The 20,623-nt window shown below is 40.2% G+C and overlaps 3 protein-coding genes across 3 annotated transcripts; 1 reads left to right on the top strand and 2 right to left on the bottom strand.

The window, feature by feature from the left end:
* Positions 1-546: 546 nt before the first annotated feature.
* LOC103376433 (ras-related protein Rab-25-like) lies at positions 547-2,676 on the bottom strand. Its single transcript, XM_008306788.1, has 5 exons — positions 2,436-2,676; positions 1,696-1,891; positions 1,302-1,495; positions 1,116-1,196; positions 547-1,032 (listed from the first exon to the last, which is right to left on the bottom strand). The coding sequence occupies exons 1-5, from the start codon at positions 2,470-2,472 to the stop codon at positions 905-907; spliced, it is 636 nt and encodes a 211-aa protein (XP_008305010.1). The 5' UTR covers positions 2,473-2,676; the 3' UTR covers positions 547-904.
* A 2,211-nt stretch (positions 2,677-4,887) lies between these two features.
* Positions 4,888-11,858, bottom strand: ubqln4 (ubiquilin 4). Its single transcript, XM_008306787.1, has 11 exons — positions 11,669-11,858; positions 9,789-9,940; positions 9,435-9,583; positions 9,072-9,334; positions 8,747-8,905; positions 8,343-8,565; positions 8,087-8,226; positions 7,704-7,787; positions 6,790-6,905; positions 6,528-6,693; positions 4,888-6,434 (listed from the first exon to the last, which is right to left on the bottom strand). The coding sequence occupies exons 1-11, from the start codon at positions 11,810-11,812 to the stop codon at positions 6,282-6,284; spliced, it is 1,749 nt and encodes a 582-aa protein (XP_008305009.1). The 5' UTR covers positions 11,813-11,858; the 3' UTR covers positions 4,888-6,281.
* A 5,195-nt stretch (positions 11,859-17,053) lies between these two features.
* On the top strand, positions 17,054-19,077 carry LOC103376434 (lens fiber membrane intrinsic protein-like). The gene is made up of 4 exons (XM_008306789.1): positions 17,054-17,228; positions 17,529-17,678; positions 17,766-17,900; positions 19,016-19,077. Exons 1-4 carry the CDS (start codon positions 17,054-17,056, stop codon positions 19,075-19,077), a joined length of 522 nt encoding a protein of 173 aa, XP_008305011.1.
* The last annotated feature ends 1,546 nt before the right edge of the window (positions 19,078-20,623 follow it).

Genomic DNA, 20,623 nt, shown 5'->3' on the forward strand with positions numbered 1-20,623 from the left:
CGGCGCTGCCATCTACAGGTGGAAAGGAGGCAGGACACCTTCAACTCATTAAATCAGGTTAACAGGAAGCAGAGTGCATCTCATGTCATATAAATATCAAACATTGCTCATTTTTTAAGATTCAACTATCTAAAAGCACAGAATTATCCCCTGAGCTTCAGTTAAAAGCAGCTGGACTTCTCTTTTAGGTCCTTGGAGGCATTCAGTTCAGAACTGAAAGAGCCTCTTGGACGAGAGAATAAACTTAAATTAGAACCTAGATAAGGATTTAGGATTAACATGACCTGGAGGATTGAGAATCTACACAGACATCACATAGATTAGTAAAATTTGAACCATCTTGTCCAGCTGGGTAATATTAATTTATCTATAATGATATCCTAATAATGCAAAACATATAATAAGTTTAACTAATCTAAACTATAATAATCACTTGTGCTAGGACTTTTACTTCCCTCGTCTCTCCTGTTCCTTAATCTAGTTTCCTTTATGGGCCTCGTGCATTACAAATTCATGTCTTTGTGTGGTAATTACATGCCAGCAGAATCGCATAAATAATTTATTCCAAGTCAATCCCTATGCATTCTTTTATAAAAGCAAATACAACTTTACAATAAAGAGAAAAACAACTGCACAGCTGTCTTTTACAGAAAGTGCCCATCAGCCACAAGACCTATCATGAACAAAACAAAGATTTACTCAACATTTGCGACACTTCGTCAACAGTTTCTGAGTTATACGCTGTACAGCTTTCTTATATCAAGAAGTGTGAACACTGACTCTCCAGGCAGGCACCTCACTCGTCAAACTGTGTGTGAGCGTCACGCCTGAGCGACAGTCGAGCGTGACGTCGGTTCAAACATTGGACAGAGCAAATCATTCATTGGGGGGCAGCTGCAGTCTGTTAGGAGCTCTTGCAGCAGCCCCTGCGCTCCTCCTGGGCCTCGCTGCTCGGTCCGAGGGGGCTGGACAGGGTCACGGCGCTGATGGAGCCGCGGGTCACCTCTCTGCTGGCCACCTTCTTATGGATGGCTGGAGATAAAGGGAGACGAGCAAGGTCAGGAGTCTAGCTGAAGACGTGTGTGTGTGCAGATGTTACGTCTGGACGCCTGTACCTGTGAGAACTTCGTTGAAAGCAGCTTCAACATTGGTGGAGTCCAAAGCTGACGTCTCCATGAACATAAGACCTCTCTTTTCTGGGGAAGTTAAAGGAAAAGGAAAGATGAGCAAACACTGATGTACTCCATACACCTCATTGTCACAAGAACTAGACTAAACTAAGACAACAGCACTTCACCAACCTGCGAAGTCTCTGGCCTCGTCAGCGGGCACGGTCCTGAGGCTCTCTAGGTCGCTCTTGTTTCCCACCAGCATCACCACAATGTGAGGATCCGCGTGGTCGTAGAGCTCCTTCAGCCACCGCTCTGCGCTCTCGTAGGTCAGGTGCTTGCTAATGTCGTAGACCAACAATGCTCCGACTGCTCCCCTGTAATAACTGACAAAACAAACACGGGTTGGATCTCACGCTCAGACTGGAAGCAGTTACTAAAGCGTGCATGGGAGAGGTGCGACTGGTAGCGACAAGCACCGAGATCAGTGTTACTTATAGTGGCACGCACGTGTGAGCCGCCACAAAGGTGATAATTCTCAGTATGTATATATAGCGTGTGTGTGAGTGTGAGTGTGTGCACCCACGCTGAGGTGATGGCCCTGTAGCGCTCCAGCCCCGCTGTGTCCCAGATCTGAGCTTTGATGGTGAAGCTGTCCAGCTGAACAGTCCGCGTGCTGAACTCGACACCGATGGTGGTGCGGCTGTCATGACTGAATTCGTTCTTGGTGAAGCGAGACAGAAGGTTGCTCTTTCCTACACCAGACTCCCCTATCAAAACCACTGACAGACACAAGGGAGCCAAGAATAGTTACTAAATCATTGTGCGATTACAAAATTAGACTGAAGTCACTATTAGCACACATTAAAGACAACTGTAAATGAAAGTGTTGCTGCGGCTTTCTGTAATGACTCAGGAATCCTTTATTTCCTCCTACATGTGCAGACTTTCTGTCACCCTCACGAGACTCCAGACAGTGCTACGTCACATAAACGTGGCAGATCTACCCTGTGGCTGACTCTGCATCGGAATGAATGGAATGGAAAATCCGAGGTGGCTTATTTTAATAAAGAAATAAGCATTCGCACCACACAACTTAGCAAAGCAGGAAATGTAAGATAGTGTTTCCCTGACGGGTCAAAGGTCAAATGTTTAACAGTCAAATGGACACAAAGCGATCACTTCCTCCTTTCAGCGCTCCCCCTCTCTTCCTTTGAACACCACACAGCTGCACCTGACACCCTCAGCGGCTACAGACACAAAGTAACATACACTAAAAGCTTTATCTCGTCCCACACAATCACTGGTTCAGTAAACAAGACTCACCTTTAAAGACGAAATTGTACGAATCATCAGACCCCATTGCTGCCTTCGGAGGAGGAAGCTTCCCGTTCGACTCGGTAAATATCCTGAAGCCACTTTTAAAATGATTTCCTGAAGTAGAGGAGAGTTAAGAGCCAGACTGAAGGCAAACACAGCCTCACTCCTCCGTCTCTCCCTCTCCAGTGCGGAGAGGAAGAAAGCAAAGGTGATAATGGAGGAGAAAACAAGAACAGGTTGGGCTGCTTCCTTCTTTATCTGTGGATAAGGGCAGCTCCTGATTAAGGACGAGCAGGCAGGCAGGCTGGAGTCCTGATCGCTCATCAGCTGACACCCAAAGGAGGGCCGAGAGCAGGTGGAACAGGTAAAACAACTCGCAGGTAGTCACCGGGAACAGACTCCACCCTCTGCTTTGCTCTTTTCACTCCCCGATTCTGATCATTAGTATGACAATAGACCTCACCTAACAGGTGGATCTGTGTGGAACAACGTGACGCCATTTCACCCACTCATCCGATGCTCACAGGACTGTAGGTAGAGAGTTTGGTTTGACCTGATGTTCTCATTGTATTGATAGATTTTATTTTTTTATTCATTTTGTTAGATTTTTTTTTGATTTAATTGTACTGAATTCCAAATCTTTGCGGGACACAGCTCATGACTTTGATGTACAATATAAATACAGATGCAACCAGCAGGCTCACATTTATTCAGTCAGAAGATATCGTTGTGGCTACAGTGACTGATCCTCTGATTAGCCTTGCTGTATACACAATGATTTATTTTATAGATCTAGAATTGATCATTGCTGATCACTTTCCTAAATATAAACGGTTTCGTACTGGGAAGATGAGGCAGTCTATTGAGTTTAGCTGCTTGCTGTAACGAAATCTCCATTAAATCCAAAGTAAACTTAAATTTATCTCGATTTGGAAACTTCATAGTTTTCTGTGTGAATAAACTTTACATTTTCAACACAACAATGAGCCACCTGCCTCACACTGTGTCGGCCCACCTTGTGCCACCGAAGCAGCTCTGACACATCGGTCCGTGGAGGCGTCCTTGTTGTCTAGTGTGTCAGCAGCAGATCCTTGGGGTGCTGTGGGCTGCAAGGTGGTGCCTCCCTGGATTGTTCCAGTGCGTCCTGCGGATGCTCAACCGGGTTGGAATTTGGAGACTTTGTTGACCCAGTCAGCATCTTGAGTTCTTTGTCGTGCTCCTCAGGGTGCTCCTGAGCAGCTTGTGGGGCGATGTTAGGTAGGTGGTGCGTGTCAGAGTAACATCCCCACGAATGCCAAGACTTCATGTGTCCCAGCAGAACATTGTGTTGTAACAAGATGAACACTATTCACGGTCTGGTTTTAATGTTGTGGCTCATGGGTTCAACGGATTTGTTGCACACTGACCAAAACACTCCCTGAACTAAACTGGAACTATCACGTGTAATTAATGTGGGGGCCTCACTATATTGGAAAAAAAAACAAACTGACATATTTTGTTTTCCTGTGCAATATGAAAATACTGCAACGTGAAAAAATCTGGGACTTTTTACTAGATGACTGAAATAACTGCATTTGTAAAGAATTAATCACGCTAGAATGATTGGGGTGATTTTGTAGGGGAGTGTATCTGCATACAAAATAAATAAAATAACTAAATTTCTAAAAAATGCTATTTGGAACCTTTCTCGTGTGGTGTAACACTGACAAAGGCATCCAAATGAGGTTTTCTGCTTTGGCTGGTATTCAGATCTGGCTTTGCACTCGTACAGCTCCGAGTGGTGCTCATTTAAATGTTTAAACAAATTAGTTGTTTTGAATTGTATGTGGCGACAACTGCAAGATGCTGAAGACGGAGTCCCTGTTTCTGAGTCCCTCATTTTTGTAGCTGAAATATTTCCTCCATTATATTTTTGCAAACAAATCTTCCATTTCAGTGTTTCTGAAGCTGCATGTTAACAAACTGTGTCCTTAAATAAAGCCAGGGGGGAAAAGTCAGTGTGTCCAAGAACCCTTAAATCTGAATCAGGTTAGAATCATAAAGTCGTTTTTTGAACATCAGCAAAGGAAAATAAGGTCCGTGTGACTTTTCTTTTTGAATGAAGCAGCAAAAAAAGGGTTGGCACATTATGTGTTTGAGCAATTTGCCTTACTTCTGCTGATGCTGATGCTGAAACAGTATATTCCGTAATATATTAACACCATTTAATGTCTGTTGTACAATTTGGTTAATTGAAATCTGTAGAAAAAATGTTACCTGCAATTGTACCGGCTTAACTGTCCTTCAAGTTTGCTCTTTTGTTATCCAAACACTCCCAAAAGCAGATTTAATTTTACATCTCCATATGCAACGCTTCACATCGAACAACAAGTTTAATTGCGTTTTGAAACACCACAAAGTAAGTCACCTTGACTGATCTCCACCATTACAAAGCTGTAATCAACTGACGCCGGTCTGATATGTTTTTGACCATGTTTTATTTTTTTTTTTAGTACAGTACTGTTAAAAGTTAGTTCCAACATGTTCAATTGGGAGATGGATTTTTTTTTCAGCTGAGGTCAACAGACAAAGCAAAGCTATAGAAGCAGTTGCCAAGGTTACCACAACTACAATGCTGAGATTTTCAAAAAGAAAAAAAATAATAATATATATAAGACAACCTAGATCTTGATTTGAGAAACGTATGGTGCCACCATACCAAAAATTGTTTGTAAAGCCTTTCCATTATTTAATTATTTTTTCGTTTTTTTTAACTCATTTGATTTCCACGTTTATTTCATGTGAGACAAATCATTATTATCTCTAGGTACTAACTGCACCTCAAAAAAAAAAAAAAAAAAGAAAACAGGAAAAAAAAAAAGAAGAATCAGATTAAAATGAAAGGAAAGCTTGTTTTGTTTCATTCATATTCATTCTAACAGCGCCCTCTGCTTCAGAGATGCTGCAATGTGATATTTGATTATGGTTAAAGTTCTGAATGATGTTGTGCGGACTTTTCTGGGTGGAGTGGGAGGGTGGTTCTAATTAACCCACTGAGTGAGGCTAGAACTTGCTGACAATGCTCCTATAGGGCAGTGGAGGACAGCAGGTGGTGCCTCAGAAGAAAAAAAAAAAACACCGTGTCCCCATGAGTGGGCACTTCTTTCTGGAATGACAAATTACAACTTTAGGGAAGTGTGGAGGGCATCGTTCTCTTAAGCGCTTGCAATAAATAGTGAAAGCTGTTGGGCAAAAACAGCCATTGATGTAGAATCTCATGATCGGGGAAAGAAGGAGGAATGAGGTTGAACTTCTGTATGGACAAGATATCGCCCTGATCACGGTCAGGATTACTGCCTGTATACCAGAACATCTTCATGTAACAACTTGCTGGTTAAATACCAACAAACTGCCTCACAGTGGTCATGTATGAAACAGAGCCAACTGCCAATCACATCACATGGGTTTAATCTGTGTCATGTTAAGGTTTGCCTGCAATACTTGACTCCAGTTTTTGTGAAGAAATCAATGAATGAAGAAAATGGATGGGAATCCCTTTTCAGGAGAGGTTTTCGCTCCTTTTTCTCTGCACCAGAACACCCTTCGAGTTGAGAGTGGTTCAGTCCGACTCTACAGCAGCACTCTGAGACAGAGATCCGGTCTGACGATGTGTAAAAATGAAAGTATCGGGACTAGGGAATGGTCTGGTAACAGATGTAGAATGAGGGTCTTACAGATCCTGCCCAAGTATATTCTGTAAAGTTTGGGACAATACACTTAAATTTCTCTTGGTTCTCTGTAGATGCTGGGGGTGTTTATGAGTTAGGCATGTATGTAGGCGTGTGTCTGTGTGTCAGTATGTACTGTATGTCTTTACGAGGGCTGTGAGCCCAGCAGTCTCTCGATAGCGGCATTGATGTCTCCTCCAGTAGCGATGAGGGCCTGCAGGTTGGCCTCGCGGTTGATGAAGCCCATGGCGTTCAGCTGGTCCAGCTGTGACTGGAACCGAACCTCTGGGGTCTGGGTCTACAGGAAGAGAATTAATGGAACTTTAAAAAAAAAAAAAAAGTCATACAGGTATGAAGGATGTAATTCTTGTGCACATGTGTAGGTGTGTACCGGTGCACTTCCTCCTCCTCCACCTCCTCCAGCAAACATCTGGAGCATCTGTTGCATCAGCTGTTGCTGGGCGGGGTTTGTTCCAGCAGTGCTGGGTGAGGAAGCAGGGTTCTCTGCAGGCATGCCCCCTCCTGTGGGAATGCCAGGGATTCCACCTGTCATCAAACTAGTCCAAAAGAAAAAAAAAACAAGTTTGAATGACATCTCATAAAAATGCAAAATGTGTATATACACATGTATATGTATGTTTGTGTAGGCATACCTGGGCATGAGACCCGGTGCTTCTGTCTGCAGCGTCTGTAGGCCCTGTTGGATCTGCATTAGAGCTTGCATGGCCCTGGGATTGGTCATCACTGACAGCGCTTCTGGGTTCTGCATCTGCAACCCAACAGAAATGGTAACACGGAATAAACAATTAAACAACTAGCAGTGCATTTAATACACATTACATTTAAAGCAAATGTAAAACTAAAGCAACATAACCTCTATTAATTTATTTAAATACAGAAACTAGAAACCAGAAATGTTTTGCCTATATCTGCAATTTGGGAGGCAAAACCATTCCACATGTGTAGACATTCGGGCTGGGCGATGTGGCCATAAACTAACATCTCAATTTCAGACAAAACTAGACTTCTATAATTTTTTTCCTCTGTAATTAAACTCAAAACTAAATGTGAATTAAAAACTGTTTTCTTTTAGTAAAACTAGATTCTATCCCCCAAATACCTGATGGCTGTACAGTGTGTGTAACACCAAAAAAAGAATAAAAGTACTACTAGAAAAAGCAGTTGACATCTGTTGACATATATTTCTAAAGAACAACACTAGAAGCAGCTTAGCAATAATGATCAAAAAACAATACATACACAACAACACAAACAGGGCACTTTTAGCTGTGGTTGGATTTAGGACAGAAGCTACTATCTGAATCACACATAGCAAAGTCACACACATCTTTCTGCATTTTTCACATAACACAAAACCCGCATTAACTGAATTATTTGATCGAGCAGATACATACCAGTGCTAAGTTAAACCTGGATTGAATCTTGCTAAAATTTACCGGCCCTTATATACAAGTCAATCTGTGCTATTCTTTGTTACAGCCTGTGCCTTTTTAGAGAAAACATATAAATCTAGAACTGAGTTACTGGACTGAAAAGTGTGTGGTACCTGCTGTAGAAAGATAGGCAGCTGAGCTCTGAACTGTTCTTGCAGCTGTGGGTTTCCAGCAAACAAGGGATTATTCATCAAAACCTAGAAGACAGAAAAGAACACAGTCAAGGTAATTTGTCATTCCACACCAGACCATGCTGCTTATTCACTAGAGTTGATGTTTAAATTATACTTCAGTACCTTAGCAAAGATTTCAAACAAATGTTGAATAACACAAATAAATGGTTTAAATAATCAACCTTAAAAAAAATCCATGTCTTTTGTGTCACTAAGCAGCACTCTACTGTTCATTCTAACTTAGAAGATTTAAATTGAAATACGTATTCTGTATGGTGCTGTATATGAATGTGTGCGTACGTATACGTCTTCCCGCTCCTTACCTGGGAGGCCAACTCTGGGTTTTGAGCCAGTGACTGCATCATGCTGCGCATGTAGGGAGCAGACAGCATGTTCTGCATCAGCTGAGGGTTTTCTGAGATCTGCTGCAGTAGACTCTGCATGCCCGGGCTGTTGAACATGCCTGCATCACAAAGGAAAGAATGAGTAAACAAATCATTACAGTAACTGAATAACATAGAAATGCAGAATGAATGGATGAATACGCTGCATTAGGAATCACAGCCTACTCTGTCTTACCATTTCCTAGACTTCCAGGATTGATGCCCAGAGGGTTGGACACACTGGGATTGGTTCCTCCAGTGGTGCTAGTGCTTCCTGTGCTGGCCCCTCCGCTTTCTGAGGGGTTAGAAGAGTTTGGTGGCCCCCATGGATTGGGCAGGGGCTCCCGGTTCTCTGTCCGTGACGGCTGGGCACCAGAGTCAGAGGTTCCACCTAGAGCTGAGAACGGGTTGCTACCAAACTACAGGGGAAAGAGTTTAGACACATTTGGAAACACAAACAGTCAAAATATAGGTATAGCTATGGAACAGTCGCAAATAAAGGCACAACAAATGCTACAGAATGAATTAACATAATCACAATACAGACTACAAAAGAGCTCACAAACAAAGATTTGATTGGTAAACATTCCTCATAGTTACCTGTTCCCTGGCAGCGCTGAACATAGGTTCTTGGATGTCTGTGTACATCCTCCGCAAGGCATTGTAACCTCCTGGGATGCTCTCCAAGTTGCTTAGAGCCCGATCCTGGTTTCGCATCATTTCCTGCATCATGGCTGGGTTCCTGGCTAGCTCCATGGTCTGGAAGGTGTGATAAAAACAGCAGAGGAGAGGTCACTAAAGGTATATTTTAAATACAACTTGTCAAAACCCTGAATAAACTGCTCAAAAATACTGTGATAACACACTGTAATCATGCCTTTACTAGCTAGACAGGTGCCATTCAGTCCCTGTCAGTTTCCTTTACCTGTCTCATGAGCTCAGGGTTGTTGAGCATGTGAGAGATCTCAGGGTTGCGTTCCATCAGCTGCTGCATCTGAGGATTAGCCATGATCATCTGTCTCATCAGGTCTGGGTTTGACATCATGTTCTGCACCAGCGGGTTCTCCATAATCTGAGAAAGCATCTCTGGGTTGGACATGAGCTGCCTCTGCATCTGCTGCTGCAGTTCCATGAAGTTAGCCGAGCCCATACCGAGGCCTGCCAGACCTGCCAGGTCACCAAAGCCAGCTGAGGGAGGATAAGTGGTTAAAGTGATGGTTAAATGGGTCGTATTTCTCAACCAGTAAAAGGTGTTTGAGTGTAAACAATTACACACAGGTGGACTCACTCAGTATGTTGGGCGTCTGTGTGGGTGGTGGGGCAGAGCCAGTAGAGCCTGTTGTGGAGGAGGGGTTGGTGGCTGGACTAGAAGTGGAGGTACTGCCTGCTTGAGTGGAGGCTGAGCTAGAGGCTGAGGTGCTACCGCCATCTCCTGCCCTACAGAGATGATTTGTGCACATGTGAGAAATTCAGTAACGCTGCCAGCTCAACGTGGGTCTGAACTCTGCGTTAAGGTGAACGTAAATGCAACAACAAATAAAACTCACTGATCTGCAAACCAAGATTACTGTGCAGATCTAATCAATCCTTCTTAAAGCTACAAAACGCTCTGCTGACCAAGCATTTAATAACATAGCCTTACTTGTGCGCTGTCTTTATGACTAGGTGAACTGTCAGGCCATCTTTGATGCCATGTTGGCTGAGGCTGTCGCCGTCCTTCAAGATCTTCCCTGCAAAAATCAGAACCAACTGGTCCTGTTTGGCTTTGAATCGCCTCGAGATCTCTTCTTTAAACTAAAAGAAAGCCAAAAAAAAAAGAGAAAATAAATGAGCAATGGCAAAGAAAATGGGGGAAAAAAAAAAAAAAAAGGAAGGGAAACATAGAAGAAGAAAAGCACATATCAAGAATGAGATGGTTACACTTCAGTAGCTCTAATCTGTTCTGTTTTGTTGCAGCCTTCAAGCCTTAAAGAACCCAATTCCAAGAAAGTATTCTTACTTATATCCTATTAGCAGTGGTTTCACACTCTAAATCTACCAAATTACTCCTCGACTATTTTGTTCCCTTTTCCCAAAGAAAATTACAATTAGTATTTCCTATATGTTTAAAAAAAAATCCCTTTTTAACATATTAATTTGATAACCGATTACAGATAAGACAGTGCACCAAGAATAATGCCCATCATGAAAACTTATTCCAGGTATTTACAGGTCACCTGGCTGGAGCTTGTTTACTGACGACTGAAGCTCGCCAACATAAAGCAGATCAGAAGTAGATTTGCTTTCAGCTGCTTTAACCAAAACTCATCTCATATAAACATTACCATTGTAACGAACTTGCTGCCTGGCACGGCCTTGAATTATTCCTTTAAATCGTCAACTTTGACAGTTTTGATTTCAGTTCCTCTATTTCTTACCTTAATGCTGTATCATTTGACTTAGTTTCTGATGTTTGGTGTGTTCTGCCTTTGTCGTTCCAATGATATAATTTGATTTCGAATAGTAGGTTACTATTTTTGTGTATAACACAGAAGACTGGACTTCATTTTGTGAAAGCCACTGAGAATCAAAATGAAGAACAAAGAACAGAGAATGCCGTTATCCGCCTTAGTTCTCAGCTGAAACGCCTTCACATCTCTGGATAGACAACGTTCACAGCAATACATGCTAAATATTTACTTCGCATATATCAAATATAAAGCCACGTGTGCTTAAGGATGACATAACACGTTTAAAAGTCCGAGATACGAGTCCGGTGTTTGAACATTAAACATGTGAATAGTGACTGATGGAACACACACACGACCATTCACGAACGGCTACTTAAGAAAACACAGGAGTAAAACGAGCCTCGGCACACGAAGCTAAACACACTGACTTTCATTCCAGGTACAGAGATTGCGTTGTGCTTTGAGTGTATCAGGTCGCCAAGCCAACAGTAGCTCTGAGAATACTACATATTCCCAAGAAAGCTGAATGACTCAGTGGCAGCAGTGAGAATGTTCTAGAGTGAAAGCAAGCTTTAGCTCTTTAAAAAAAAGCTCTTGGGCTAAGGTGGAAATTGAAAGCGACTCGGCATTTACATCAATCCTAATCCACTATCACGGTTCTATCGAGCCCTTCTTTCTTTTTGTAATAGACATAGCAGGAGCGTAGCCGTCAGCTGACACTTGTTTGGCTACATAGTTAGCTAACGTAAGCTCAAGCTGAGATAGCTAACTAGCTAACTGCTACCGTTAGCTGGCTAGCCGGTTAGCAATTTCAAATATTAGCGTGGTCTTATCGCTCCATCGAGTGTCACCAACGTTAATATCGACGAAGAAACGTTAACCTAAGCAGTAATACTCCCATTACACACAAGCCCTTTGATTTCACGCACTATCAGTTAGCCGGTAAGAGTGACGACAAATGCTAACAAAGCTAACTAGTTAGCTTCCTAGCTGAAGTTGTGGGCAGGGGCATGACGTTAGAACACGGCGAGGAGCCGCACCAGCCAGCTCCCCCCCTGCGAACCCAACCAACCTGAGTGACAGAGGCATCTTCTGCGATGGCGATTTCTTCTTTGTCTTTAGGGGTTTTCACTGTGACCTTAATAATAGTTCCCTCCGAGGCTTCAGGTTTATTATTGTTGTTATTACCAGGATCTGCGGCGCCTTGGTCAGCCATCTTTACTCCGCCGATGGAACAGCTCGGCTCTGGCGTCAGCTTCCGGGTCATAAGAGGTCAAACCCTGTTTCCAGAACGAAGCTCGGGAGGTCCAGAGTCTGCTGCTGCTGCTGCTCCCGTCTCATATAGAACAGCACCGAGTCTGTGCTCGTCTTATCTGCAGCACACACTGGAAATAGACGAAAGTTCTTAGCTGCCGGCTCAGACTTAGCTGCAAAGACAGACTTGTGTTAGGATTGATGAAGAAGCTGGTGTCTCTGAAGGTGGTTTTATTGTTGCAGGAGAAACAGCAGAAGGGTGAAGAGGGCAACTATTTACTATCACATGGAACTTGTAAATGAATTACCTACAAAAACATCAGTAGTTTTCTTTTTTTTTTTTTAGTACCACACGTTTTCTGCAATTTTAAATAGGAGAATGTGGTATTATATATCTAAAAAAAATAATACTATAATTTGCTTTTTTTTTCCAGAGCAGAAATTTGACAAAACTAGCTTTAAACTAGCTTTTGTTGACATATTGGAGTAAAAAAAAAAAAAAAAAAAAACCCAACAGCTTTTATTTTGTGATGTTTTAAGGAAGGAAATGTTTTACAAATAAATATTGTAAATAAATAGGGTTATAAATAAACCCTGAAGATCTTCGAAAAACAGAGAGGAATAAATCATTAAAGTTTTGTCAATGTAAAGGCTACTGAAGGGGAGAGTTTCTGGCTCAGAGTATGAAAAAAAAAGATAAAATAGACTTAGACTTAGATAAACTTTATTGATCCACAAGGGAAACTGTTTTATCATAGTAGCGCAAAATAAAATAAAAATTTATATAATAAGAAGTAAAAAAGCAAGCAGGAAAAAAGAATACAATGCAAAGATTTGCATGTTCAATTTACAATCTTACTGTTGTTTTTTTGTTTGTTTGTTTTGCCAAGTAAAGAAAGACAAAAAAAAATAATACATTGAAAATCTGGAAAAAAATAAATACTACTAGCTAGCTTTTAATTATATGTATCATGATTTGAATCGGCAGATGCAAATAGACAAAATATAATAACACAAACAGTAAAAACAGGGTTCTCAGTGCATCTTCAAGCAATATGCTGCTGAAACTGGTGCTTGCAAATGCTTTGCTCGAAGTTATCAAGTTGGACAGATGTTTACTGCTCTGCTTTTGTACCTTTGTCCTAATAACTTCTGAGAGAGGTTTGTTTTGATCTCTGATATGATGTTTGCCCTCTGACATCGAGGAATGACTTTTCATGTTTACTCTGGTTTATCATCTTTGGCAGATCTTTCCGATGATATCTTTTTATTTTTTAATTTTCTTGCACATTTTAATCTGTAGTTTTATAAAAAGGTCTATTTTTCTGTGTTTCTGTGTTAGAGGTGTGACTATGGCAACTCCCACCTTTGTATCCGTCACCCAATAGGTTAAAAATCCCTTTTCAACCAATTACCCAGCGACAAATGTCCACGTGGTTTAGCTTGACAGCGTCTGTTTGCTTCATGTCTTTGTTCACTTTGACCCCGATAGAGACACAACAGTGTTGAAACATGAGGCTGTTTGCACAATAAAAGGCTGTAAATGAATCAATGTGCTCCAGCTCCCTTGATTTGTAGCTAAATGTGCTTTGTTTGAAGTTTGGAAGAAAAGTAACCCAAAATTTCAAAACTAATAATAACTAGTAAATGAATTTTAAAAATGTCCTTTTCCTGTCGTGTCTCACCTTGAATGAAAACAGCAACTAATCTGACTGAACAGATGGCCTCTGGCAGCAAAGTTCTCCAACATTTGTTCACATTAAAGCTGAACAGGAATTCTCAGAAAACTAATGAGTAAAAGGTTCCTCAGTTGGAATCATTCAAGCTGTTTCACAAACATAAACTGCCAAATGTTTTGTTTTGATAGCTGCCTTTTCCTAAATCAGTATAATTTGATCATCTTTTGGTTGTGGAGACAGTAAGACAGCACTTTGGATATTATGATGCTTGTTTTTCTTTTAGATTTAATCTGCCAAATGAACAATTAAAAAAGCTTCAGAGAGAATAACTGATAATGAAAAATCATCTTTAGCTGCTCAAAAGTGAAAAGTCAAAGTGAAGTTTAGCGTCTTTACCATATGTTTATGTTGTTAAAAAAAAAAAGCTAATTAAACTAATTAAAATCTATTGTACACCCCAGTTAAGAACTTTACAAATTTAAAGTTTCAGCAACCCTGTTGTCATATTTAATTAGCCATCGCTGATGACTGTCATATATTTTAGTGCATATGATTTATCAAGTGCTACATTTTCTACTGTAAATTCCAGATATTACACCAGTTTGTCTTCTCACTGTACTGGGTAGTTAGGAATAGACTATTCTTCCCATCTCTCTCAGCTATCTACTGCTCCCTGCAACAACCATCATCATTCAGTTTGTCTGTTTTTTAACTCAAGTGACTCCCATCCTTTCCATCCACCGTACCAATCGGTTTCATTCGCCTGCCACTGCTACACTGAAACTTTCCTAAAACCTGCACATACACCAATAAACACAAAATTAATACCAGGCTTTTATTGAAGATTACATGTTGATAATCATATAGCAAAAAAAAGTTATGACAGAAAAAAACAGCACCATAAATGAATTTGATCTGCCACACCAAGCAAAAGCGTGAAAGAATCAATTTGTGTGATGAAAGTTTATCTCATAAATCACATATTTCACTTCAAATGTTACTTCCACACTCGTGCTCGTTGCTAAATGTGAGGAGACAAAGGTCATCGTCACATCACAACATCATCAGTGGCGCCGTGGGAAGCGTGACGTCACTCTTTGTCTGCGTCTATTAATTGCATGCTAATAGTGACTCTCACATTCGCTTGAAATGTCAGCCGTAATTACTAGTTTTAATCAGTAAACGAGCGTGGCGACTGCCGATAATGGCTTTTTGCGTCACTTGAATAGTTGGACCTTAAGTGTCTTTCTCATATGTGCTTCACTTCTCTAACCTTTAGACCACAACTGGCTGTATCTGCCTTTTTCTGTTCACACCGTGACTCAGACGACATCCTCCACCCGCACACACAAACTTACAAAGTGAAGCAACTCATACTCCAATCATTATATAGTATTTAAACTCTGGTAACTGCCTTGAATTTTTTTAAACACAAAATGCAGACACCATATGAGGGATATACAGCTGTCCTCAAATGTATTCCTTCCCTTCCATTAAAGAAAAGGCAAAAGTCACAATAGTCACTCAAATATCTAGAAACTGAAAAAAGTAATAATAAATAAAAATTTGCTAAATTATAATTTAGTGGAATAAGATGTTCCTTTTGAATTGTGGTTGAAAATAAAAATAAAAAAATAATTTAAAAAAACAGTTCCAGACAAATTACAGCACTTTGCAGATGAGCAGTGAAATCTAAATAGCTGTGATTGAGAATTACAGAAAACACTTGATTGCAGTGATTGGCTCAAAGGGTTGTTCAACAAAATATTAGTTTACGGGTCCCATCGTGCTTGTTTGCTTGTTTTTTTCGTTTGTTTTTTAATATATTTCTGTTGAACCACAATTCAAAAGCAACATCATGATTTTCATTAAATTTGTATTTTTTATTACTTTTGTCAATTTCAACTTATTTCAGTGACAGCAGGGGTAGGAATACATTTGAGGACGACTTTATCTTATGCAAGTGATGTGATTAATTAAAAAATCATTATGTGTGTTTAAGAGGGTGTATGTATTTGTCTTTCTGTATTTATGAAGACACATGTTAGTCAGGCAACAGCGCAGTGAGGACATTTCTGCAATGTGGGGAACTTTCGGTGGAAAACTTCAAAGAGCTTCTGGGTTAAGATTTCATTTGAAGGTTCAGTTTAGGATAATTAGGAATTTAGTTGTGATGGTTAAAGCTAGGGTACGGCACTCATGGATGCTTCATATCAAGAATTAAAGTTTTTTTTTTCTCATATTAGCGGCAAACAATGTTCAATTTCTAAATATTTACTCTATTAGATAGAACTCATGATAAAATACAGCACCTATTAGAGTCTAGTTAAGACAGTCATAGCAGACATAAAGAGCTGCTATAGAGCGTCCCTCTATATGTGTCCCTCCATGCTGCCACAGTGGGACGGCGCTGAAAGAAAAGTGTCTGTTTCAGCATGTTGCATTGACAAAGACAGTCCTGCATACCTATGCATATCCCCAGTTCTAGAGCAGCACGCCATTTACAAACAAACAAAAAAAAAAAAACCCTCAAAAAAAAGGAAACATGGACCAGCACCCCTTCTCTAAGGCCCCACACAGACATGCAGGGTCACATGCACCGCGGCCCCTGCAGGGTCTCATTCAAGAGCACCTCACACAGGGAGACACACAGGATTTTGCTTTCATCGACAAAAAAAAAAAAAAAAAAACCCGAGGGGGACAACCTTTGGGGTGAGTATTGTGCGTGACTCTCTCTCTCTCTCTCTCTTTCCCTCTAAGTGAGCCACAGCCCTCTCTCTCTTTTCCCCTCCGCCCGTTTCTGTCTTTACCTCTGGAAGGTGGGCAGTCGAGAAGGTGCATTTCCAGAAACGAGGTAAGGGATCACATTTCACTGTGGCTTTTTGAGTGTGTATTTTTTCTTTTTTACAGCGATGCATTTACATTTATGTGAGTGGATAGAAGCTGGTAGAATCAGATAAACCCTCATCACTGCTGCTGAAAAAGCACCGGTGTGACATGAGGATTTGGAAAGAGAGAACTTGGACAGCATCGTAAAGAATAGCTTTTACTCCGGGTTTGATAAACACTTCAACTCATTGTGATGTTTCCAGTATCAAAGAGGTAAATCTGCTTGATGGGAAAGATATCCATGTAGCTTGATTATTAAATGTAGAGTTTGTGAATTAATGAGGAAATCTGGATTTTACATGTTGGAGCAGCTCTAAATTATAGAGTATCATTTTTATATGTTCTCTCTGGTTTTATTCTCGCAGCTCTGTGACTGACTGGAGGTTCTAAGCTCCGTCCATGCTGTCATATTTAACTCACAAGTGTTCCAGTTCCTTTGTGTAGCACTGGCTGGATTTACATGAATGATTATTAACACGTTTGGCAAAAATGTGCAGTATTTGTTTCAGCTGTTTGACTTCTTCATTACCAACCTGCACACAATATATACGAAATTTGTTCACTTTGACTTGTACGTCTAACTTCCAGTGTTTCTTCACAGTTACTCTGCAGCTGCCCCCTTATATCAGCTCAAGATGTACAGCTTCATGGGAGGGGGCCTGTTCTGTGCCGTCGTGGGTAACATCCTGTTGGTGGTCTCCACCGCCACCGACTACTGGATGCAGTATCGTCTCTCTGGAAACTATGCCCACCAGGGTCTCTGGAGGTACTGCATGTCCAACAAGTGCTACATGCAGACCGACAGCATAGGTGAGATACTGGCTGTAGGTAGCTGTATGAAAGGAGCAGATGTGTGTTTCTGTTTTTTTTTTTTTTTTTTGCACTGGATTGGGAATGATGTGGCTGTGAGGAAGACCTTTACACCCTGCTTGTGATTTCACTTATTCTCAGTATATTTAAAGGGCTAAACTGTTCATGTAAACCAGTAAAATCACATCCGCAAAAAGGATAAATGAACAACCTGAAAAGCAGAAATCATTCCGGTACTCTTGTCAGTGTTACTTAAAGTTAACTACGTGTTTTTTTCTGTTTCTCCCTGTTTTCTTCCAGCCTACTGGAATGCCACCAGGGCCTTCATGATCCTCTCAGGGATGTCCTGCTTCGCCGGCATCATAGCCGGCATCATGTCCTTTTCACACTTCTCCTCCTTTGAAAGGTTCAACCGCTCCTTTGCAGCAGGAATCATGTTCTTTGTCTCCAGTGAGTTGTCTTCTGTTTGACTTGACAACAGACACACATCCACCTACACCACTGTTTCTGACGCATACCGCTCCGTCTGCCCCTCAGCTTTCTTTGTTCTGCTGGGTATGGCCATCTACACCGGAGTGACTGTCAACTTCCTGGGAAGACGATTCGGTGACTGGCGCTTCTCCTGGTCCTACATACTGGGCTGGGTGGCCATGCTCATGACCTTCTTCGCAGGTAAGAAAGAACACAGGATCGGCTTTTAAATGCAAACGTCATTATTATGCAAACATTACAGAGGATGCAACGAAATAAAATGACCATTAAATATTCTAGACAATGACCTTTTTTGACGGATTAGCTGATCTCAAACTCTTCTCACACTGTATGATTACGATGAAACCAAATTTGTGTAAAAATTTGATTCTACAACAATACAGCATCGTTGTAAAACAAACACAAGTTTGTAATTGTAATTTTTGAACAATTTACACCTTTTCCCTTTAAAAAAAAAAAAATTACAAATTCTAATCAGCAAAATCACAGAAAAAAAGTAGCAATTCACATGTAAAAACAAAAACAAACAAACAAACAAACAAAACCGACTGAAAAAGGCAAAACTTTAAATATTATCTATGTCAAAAATGATTATTTTAACAAATGGTCATTTATTCTTTTGCAACATCTGATCATAAACTTACAGACTTTCTAATGTTTTTAAATTAGCAATATATATTTGCTTTTATTTGAAGGACAGAAATACATATATTAAGAACTGGAAAATTGTTTTAACAAAAAAAAAAACCCAGAACATAAAATAAAGTAAATAGTTGTTTAAAATTATTTTGCACATTTTTCCAATTTTGTAAAACTACAGATGATATCTAGTAAAATCACAGGGGGAAAAAAAGTATAAATATAAATGTTTAACTGTTCATAAAAAAGGCAAAAACTGATAATAATGTCAAAAGGCTGTGTTGTTCTTTAATTTAGCTCATAGCAATTGGTTCTTTACAGTGTGTGGCTATAAAATTATACTGTTTGAATGTATATAAGTTCACTAAAACATGATTATTTTACAAATATTTGATGTTTGTTTGTTTTTTTGTTTGTTTAACCATTGTCCAGTTTTCGAATGTTACAGCATTTCACCATTTTTTTTAACATATATTTTCTGGGACTCTTGCTGCCAGATTTAATTTTGTTATTTTTTTACAGGATTTTTTTTATTTTATTTTTTTACAGTGCTACATCCAAACACAGCAGTCTCTAAATCTAGATTGTTAAAGTAGTTTATGTATTTTTCTTATCTCTAATATTATATACGACCAAACCGTGCTTTCTGTCTGCAGGTATTTTCTACATATGCGCCTACAGAATGTGTGAATGCAGGAGAGGAACTGGTCCACGCTAGAGGGAGACAGACGGCTGGTTAAAGAGGAAAGGACGACTCTGCCACTTAGAAGAAAAGCAGAACACATGAAGGCAGTCTTGACTGATCTACTGAAGAGATGACGTCTGGTGCCGACACTGGAGCTCCCTGACGGTCTGCTGAACGTGATTTTTAGTCACTGCGTCAGGGATTTTTATTTTAAGAAAAGTCGTGATAATGGCACAGATGAAAATTGAATTAATAAAACCGGTCTGTGTCTAATCATTGTATGGCAACATTAGTATCATTTCACTTTTTTTAAATGAGATTCTTCAAGATTTTTAATTTGGAGCATTCAATAAAACTGGTCCTCGGTGCTCGTGACATTTTTGGGCCTTTTGCACTAAAAGTCCTCCAGAAGATGGCAGCACTGAAACACAACACTGAAGGAGAGCATTTGAGGAGATGTCAGGTGGGATGTGGACGATGTATTACACATTAAATGTCAGGTTGTTCAGCATTTATCTGTAGCGATGATCCTTTAACTTTCCAAATCAGTGGTGAAAGAAGTATTAACATCCTTGAGTTAAAGTACCAACACAACAACGTAATAATACTCCACTGCAAGTCAAAGTTCTCCATGAAACTTACAAACGTTGAAAGCAATAAGTGTGAAATAAGCAGTGAACTGCAACATTAAAGTGCAGGTTTAGTCCTTCTGACTGATATCATCATTAGATTACTAATATAAAAGCATCAGTGTGTCAGCAGCACGTTACTGTTGCAGCTGCTGCCGGTTTGAACTGCTTTGAGCGACTTTATATAAAGTTTTAAACACAGGAACATCAAATAAATCTGATGATTAACAGCAGAGGAAAGAAGAAAAAGTTCTGATACACAAATCTGTTATCAATTCGTCAACTTTTTATGATTTTCAATTTTTTTGGGTGAGATATTGGATCACTTAATGTTCATTGAGATTAAACCATGTGAGAAGTTTAGAGGGGAAGATATCACTATTTGATGAAGCTATTTACAGATCACAGATGTGACTCTGACTACACATTGCGTTTTGTTCCATGTTAGAGGCCAAAATGGTTGTAAATCCCTGGTTTCATTTTGAATAATATGTACAATTGTATTATCCGTTGTGTAAAATCCTCTCACGTAAATGTAGTGGAGCAGAAAATACAACATTTTCCTTTGAAATGTCCTGTATTGTAGTGGAAGCATAATGTAGCATCAGTAAAGTACAAGTACTTTGAATTTGTACTTAATTACAGTACAGGTGTAAATATCTATTCAGTTACTTTCCATCACTGGAGCAAATTCAGCATCATAGACAACTGAAACCAAGCGTCCCCTCAGGAAATACTTTATATTAACAGGCCAGATATATAGCAGAAAGGTATGTAATGTGGAGATATTAGTCCACTCAGCAGAGATTAATACATCAAAGCAAAATACTACTACTGTTAGTCTCAGGTTTCCCCCTGAAGCCCTCTGATTCTGCTCTGCCTCAGTGTTTCTGACAAGGATCTCCCCCCAGACTACCAGTAAAATGTATGTTCTTTATTGGCTTGCTGTT

The sequence above is a fragment of the Stegastes partitus genome, unplaced genomic scaffold (genome assembly GCF_000690725.1).
Source record: "Stegastes partitus isolate 25-593 unplaced genomic scaffold, Stegastes_partitus-1.0.2 Scaffold46, whole genome shotgun sequence".
In the NCBI taxonomy this organism is placed as follows: Eukaryota; Metazoa; Chordata; class Actinopteri; family Pomacentridae; genus Stegastes; species Stegastes partitus.

What these genes read in the sequence shown, in the direction of transcription:
- LOC103376433 (XM_008306788.1), bottom strand. Translation starts at nt 2,472, where the DNA reads ATGGGGTCTGATGATTCGTACAATTTCGTCTTTAAAG. An exon ending in GTACAATTTCGTCTTTAAAG is followed by an intron (nt 1,892 to 2,435) that starts GTGAGTCTTGTT and finishes TGTGTCTGTCAG; the next exon opens with TGGTTTTGATAGGGGAGTCT. An exon ending in TACAGGGCCATCACCTCAGC is followed by an intron (nt 1,496 to 1,695) that starts GTGGGTGCACAC and finishes TTGTTTTGTCAG; the next exon opens with TTATTACAGGGGAGCAGTCG.
- ubqln4 (XM_008306787.1), bottom strand. Translation starts at nt 11,812, where the DNA reads ATGGCTGACCAAGGCGCCGCAGATCCTGGTAATAACAACAATAATAAA. An exon ending in GTCATAAAGACAGCGCACAA is followed by an intron (nt 9,584 to 9,788) that starts GTAAGGCTATGT and finishes TCATCTCTGTAG; the next exon opens with GGCAGGAGATGGCGGTAGCA. An exon ending in TCCTGGAAGTCTAGGAAATG is followed by an intron (nt 8,227 to 8,342) that starts GTAAGACAGAGT and finishes TTTGTGATGCAG; the next exon opens with GCATGTTCAACAGCCCGGGC.
- LOC103376434 (XM_008306789.1), top strand. Translation starts at nt 17,054, where the DNA reads ATGTACAGCTTCATGGGAGGGGGCCTGTTCTGTGCCGTCGTGGGTAAC. An exon ending in CATGCAGACCGACAGCATAG is followed by an intron (nt 17,229 to 17,528) that starts GTGAGATACTGG and finishes GTTTTCTTCCAG; the next exon opens with CCTACTGGAATGCCACCAGG. An exon ending in AATCATGTTCTTTGTCTCCA is followed by an intron (nt 17,679 to 17,765) that starts GTGAGTTGTCTT and finishes TCTGCCCCTCAG; the next exon opens with CTTTCTTTGTTCTGCTGGGT.